This window comes from Austrofundulus limnaeus, unplaced genomic scaffold (assembly GCF_001266775.1).
Source record: "Austrofundulus limnaeus strain Quisiro unplaced genomic scaffold, Austrofundulus_limnaeus-1.0 Scaffold4, whole genome shotgun sequence".
Taxonomy (NCBI): domain Eukaryota; kingdom Metazoa; phylum Chordata; class Actinopteri; order Cyprinodontiformes; family Rivulidae; genus Austrofundulus; species Austrofundulus limnaeus.
In genome coordinates this window covers 3,056,676-3,061,903 of record NW_013952406.1, presented here as the reverse complement: position 1 = coordinate 3,061,903, position 5,228 = coordinate 3,056,676, and the positions used below count along the sequence as shown (strand labels likewise).

Here is a 5,228-nt window from a genome sequence, read left to right as displayed (position 1 = left end):
GAAGCGGAAGGTGGTTCTTAAAGAGACAGAGGCCAATTTCAAGGTGTTTAGAAGAGGAAGTGATGAGAAGATATGTTTATTTTCTATTTAAACATGAAACAGCATTTTAATAACAACTAAAGGTGAAATAGATACTTTATTATGGTATAGTATTTAAATGTATGCCTGAGAAACACATAATATTGCCCCTTTAATTGCAGTAACAGTTACAAGAAGGGACAGAGAACAGCTAGTGTGTAACGACTTCAATTCAAATGAGCCCTCACACCCAAAGTGCAGTATTTGTGACTCAAAGTCCAAGCTTGCTTTATCTGCTGCTGTCAGCAGAATAACAGTTAAAAAGGATTGAATGTGTTTACCTTACTGAGAGCCTTATTTATGCAGCAAACATTGGCAAAGACAGACGCACAAGACCGCAAATCGCTTCTGCGCCATTAAAGCCACTCCTGAGACAAGGAAAAGAAAAAAAAATTAAATCATTAACATTGTCTGAACAAGTAAACAGCAATTATGTGCACCGCACTAGTGGTGCCCCTGAGTTCATGTCAGCTGGATCGGGTTCCGGTGATGAAACTCACCGGCTACGCTGAGCGCACAACTGGTTCATGTTCGGGCCAAGGCAGTTCATGTCCAACCTGAAAAAAGGCTTTGTGATTAGCTCGTCCCTGAACAAATGACCTCTTTAATGTGCAGGTAATTAGCAGCTTCTCATCTCCCCCATGATTGTTAAAAAACAAGTGATCGCCCACTGATTCTTCAGAGGTTACAAATACTTATCATTTCAGTGCTTTGCTCCAATAAAAAACCTGAAAAACACAGCAAAGCTAAGAAAACAAAAAAACAGCCTAAAACAGTAAACACTTACCTTTGCTGAAAACTACTTTAATATATTTCAGGAGTAATTTTTATGCTTTAAGAGGACTTGAATCATATTGAGATTATGCTCTGGAGTAATTTATATACTTGTTTTATCGTGCAGGTGGAGGAAAGTGGTAACATTTTTACTGTGGGAGTGAATGGATTTTTTTAAAAAGATATAGGGAACATTTTATTTCAACATCATCAAAACATTATTTAATGAAGAAATGTGCACTATTATCACCTATTGTTGTAGTTTGTTGAGTTATAAATTCCACCATGAGCTCAGTCTTTACTATTACCATCACACAGTCAAACTGTATTATAAACCCACACTTTTAGTGAATGTATACAGCAACAAAAACAGATTTTTTTTGTTCCCAGCTTTCAAAAGATATACAACTCAGTACAAATACAAATCTTGGTCTCAGACTGTGCTGCTGACGTTGTTGTGCCACAAATAAGAAATACACAACAGGTATTTGTAGTCACATTTTCCCCTCTTTTAGGAAGATTTATTTGCTGAAGGTTTCCAAACCGCTGCGGTTCCAACTGTGTTCTATTCATGYTGTTTGTATTATTGTAAAGATATTGCCATGTTCATCTTCAGTGTACTTCGAGGAGAAGGGAACAAACACAGAATTAAGACTTGACTGTTAAATGTAAGAAATAATGCCATACAATACCCAAAGGCCTCAACCATTTATTCAGCTGGTTGTAGGTTTGACCACGAGAACAGGAAATGCAGAGTCTAGCTCCGCCTTACTGCTAGACATGACATGATTGGGTCATTCTCCCTGACGGGGAGAGCCAGACTCTTCAACAAATAGTCTATATCTTATGATCACAAACAAATGTGTTGTGTGCATTTTGAAACACGTGTTTAAACAGTGTCACAATTTAATTATAAATGTAGGTAATCACTCAAAACTGATTGTCAAAACATTTCAGAATCACCTAGACAAAAACCAAGTAGTTAGTATTTAATTAGTATATATTTAACTTCCCTGTTTATGTTGTATCAAACTCAAGTTCTATTCTTTTATTTTATTTGCTTCCAGTGAGAGGATAAATATTAAACCCTGGTACTTTTGTCCTGCAATGTGCACAAAATAAAAAGGTGATCAATTTACTTTAAATGCGTTTTTTTTTTTTTTGCTTCCTGGAACCCGTCTGAGCAGAAAAACATTTACTGTTGTGTTTTTCACAAAGGCAACTGCCCAAATGAAATTTCTAAATGTGTCTCCATGGGCCTGCTTACAATAACCCAAATGTCCCCAGCATTCCTAACATTAAGTTCTGACTTATTTGCGAGTTTTTCCTCGTCTGGTTCCCAGGTAATCAGTACTTTTTTTTACCATATGTGACTGTAATACGTGTAAAAAAAAAAAAACATCTGCCCCTGAGAATTGACGAGTGAGCGTGCACGCTGGCAGCGTTTTCTTATTTGGTTCTTTTTCATGCCTTGTTGCATTTTATTTATTTTTTTTTGGTTTTCACTTATTTGTCATTATTATGGATTTGTTAGAATACATGCAATATACAGCTGACAGCATGAAAAACAACCAAAACACAATTCTGTACTTGAATAGAAACATGGTGTTCTTCACAGCATCTTTTGGTTTTTGTTATAAAATGCATTTCTCGTTGGGAGAATTCACCTTTTGTAGAGGATTCCCTGCAGTGAGGTTCATTTGTGTAAAAATAAATCATTGAAATAAACTGTTAACTTCAGATTTCTTAGCAAGAATAAAACATCTGTCTGCTGGACGTGTTTTTATTACTAAATAATGTCATTTAAGTTGCTCTCTGCAGCCATTGTTTTGCTCCTTAAACTTTATACAAATMTACAAGAAATTTGCTCTCATATGCATATTTTAAAGCTTTTGTTTTCAAAATGAAATAAATTTTAAAGTTTGACTGATAAGTGGTCCATTAAAGTCATCCTCACTTAAAAGCAATGTGAGGTTGATTCTCAATTTATTGGAGAAAAAGTAATAATAAAAAAAAATCCCCATTAATGCAACACATCTGTGCCGTTGTTTTCAGCCACATTTTTTTTTGTAAAAATGGTCAGAGAGGAAAGTTAGATAAAGTACACTCAGAATTTTCCCCTAAGTTTTAGCTTAGTGTCTTCTCTTTCCCTCTTGCATATAAAGTTTGGACTCACTTCACGATGAAGTGAGTCAAGATCACTCCAAAGATCTGGACCTCCTACTCCTGTGTGGCGCATGGAGAACTGGGTGTACAAGAACACAGCAGACAATAGCACACCGTCAGGGGGAAATGGTGCAACTTTTTCCTGCATTAAGTAGCTGAAGTTTGTCCTAAAAATATCAAATTACAGCATTTGCTCACTCAAAAGAAATTGCTCACTCAAAAAAACAAAAAAAAAATCAAAACAAAAAAAAAAAAACAAAGATAAACAGCGCCCATTCTGAGCTGTGCTCAGTTTAAGTTTCTTAAGTAAAATCTATGGAGGACTGAAACTGTCATACTTAGAAATAAAAGCAGATATATATTATATACGGACCAATAAATAAATAAATACACTTAAAATCCTTCTTGGGTCAGCTCCTCTCCTATTGGTCAACAGACAGGAAGGAGCAGGATCCATGTGCAGATCGACTGTTCATGCTTGTGCTGCCTCTGTTRAGCTTTAAGTTTAAAGTTCAGTTTAAAATAAAGGCACAGGTCAGTGTTTTCCTCTGTGCCTTTATTTTAGACTAAACTAAAATTCTAAAATTCAAAAAATATWTATGAAATATAAACATTTAGGAGACACATGCATGTACAAGAAAAAAGTAAAACAAAGAACATATATTTTTAAAATACAATTACAATGTAAATTATGTGCTAAAATATATAATTTACTGGAACTAAGCTGGAAAATAAAAATGAAGTTCAATTAAATTACAAAAAAACATGAGGTAAAGTTCTCCTTTTTAAATTTAATTGGTCAATTTATATGTATTTATTTATTTATTGGTTAATTTATATATTTCTGCTTTTATTTCTAATTATGACAGATATATTATTTTTTTTACGTTACTGAGACAGCCCCATCTGGTTTCTGTTTTGATCCAGAAGTTGGTACCTCCTTTTTTCCTCAACTTCCTTTAAGACCCATAATAATTTTGCTTCACTGTTATAAAAATGAGCGAAGCATCAATATGATACGGCCATATTATGGTGTAATGAAAGAGCATAAAGAGATAGTTTAGATTACTGTACGGTACGAATCATCAAAAAAACATTTGACTGTGTTCATGGGGGCAAGCTAGGTCTTTAAAAGAACTCTYTTAAAATTGAAGACAAATAATAATTAAAAAAACTTTACCCACTACCATAAGTCAAAACTTGCTTGCCACTTTTTTATTAACCCTGAGTCGGGGTAATGTGGGCTCTGCAGAAGAGAGGCTGAATGGAGTGAAAATTGCCTGCAGATAACAGTAAGGACTAGAATAAGGATTACAATTCAATTCTAACAATTCACTTTCATGAACTCTGCTCAAACTAATATTGCATGTCATTCTGAGATATGTCTGGAGCCATTGGTGGCTTGACCTGGTTTTAACTGTCAGGTAATTATGGATTATTTGAAAGCTCATTTCTTGGGGCATCTGCCAGCATGTGAGCACCTTTTTCTTTTTTTCTTTTTTTTTTACATGCCAGCAGCAGGAAGGGCAAATGAGTAGATGCCAGATARGGGTTGTGCTGCTGCAAAATGAGGCGGCGAGGTTTTAGAGATAAAAAGAGTGCTGCAGGTGGATGAAGAATGGAAGAAGCAGGAGAGAGCATGAAGTGCTTGTTTGCCCCGTGGTGAAGTCTGGGAGGGAAGCCAAACGTTGCAACAACAGAGTGCAAGAACAAGAGCGGCTGCTGTTTGATTTGATTTCACTCATTTCATTTCAAATGGTACAATCTTGTTTCAGGTGCCTGGTGTCTGAAAAACACTCCCTCCATTATCAACCAATCAATGCTCAGGCTTAAACACACAAAACTTTCTGTAGCATAATGGTTTAAAAAAAAGCATCCCAAAGAGTCAGATAGAATAACATTTGTGTTGCAACCAATGTATTTAAAGGTTGCCTGCAGTTTAACTCCTCTCTGCAGTTCATGTACTGTTTTTTTTTTCTGTCGTAGCTTATTTTTTTAATCAGTAAAAGCTAAAGCAATATTAAAGGATTAACTTTTTCTGTATGTCTCCTTCCTTTCCCTTATTTGTCCTTCACCAAACTCTGCAGCAACAACCCAACTACTGGAGCTTTAAGGTCAGTTCTGTTAGTCTGAGTGTCACTGTGCATTTGACAACTTTCTGTCCTTATGTGTGTGTGTGTGTGTGTGTGTGTGTGTGTGTGTGTGTGTGT

At 35.5% G+C, this 5,228-nt stretch overlaps 1 protein-coding gene across 1 annotated transcript in view; it reads left to right on the top strand.

Moving 5' to 3' along the window:
• Nucleotides 1-5,105: 5,105 nt before the first annotated feature.
• The window catches only part of srcin1a (SRC kinase signaling inhibitor 1a), a gene marked incomplete at its 5' end in the record, with an annotated part of 37,257 nt that continues 37,134 nt past the window's right edge, over nucleotides 5,106-5,228 (top strand). Inside the window, 1 exon segment of the mRNA XM_014023473.1 lies at nucleotides 5,106-5,132. Coding sequence (XP_013878927.1) covers nucleotides 5,106-5,132 — 27 coding nt within the window.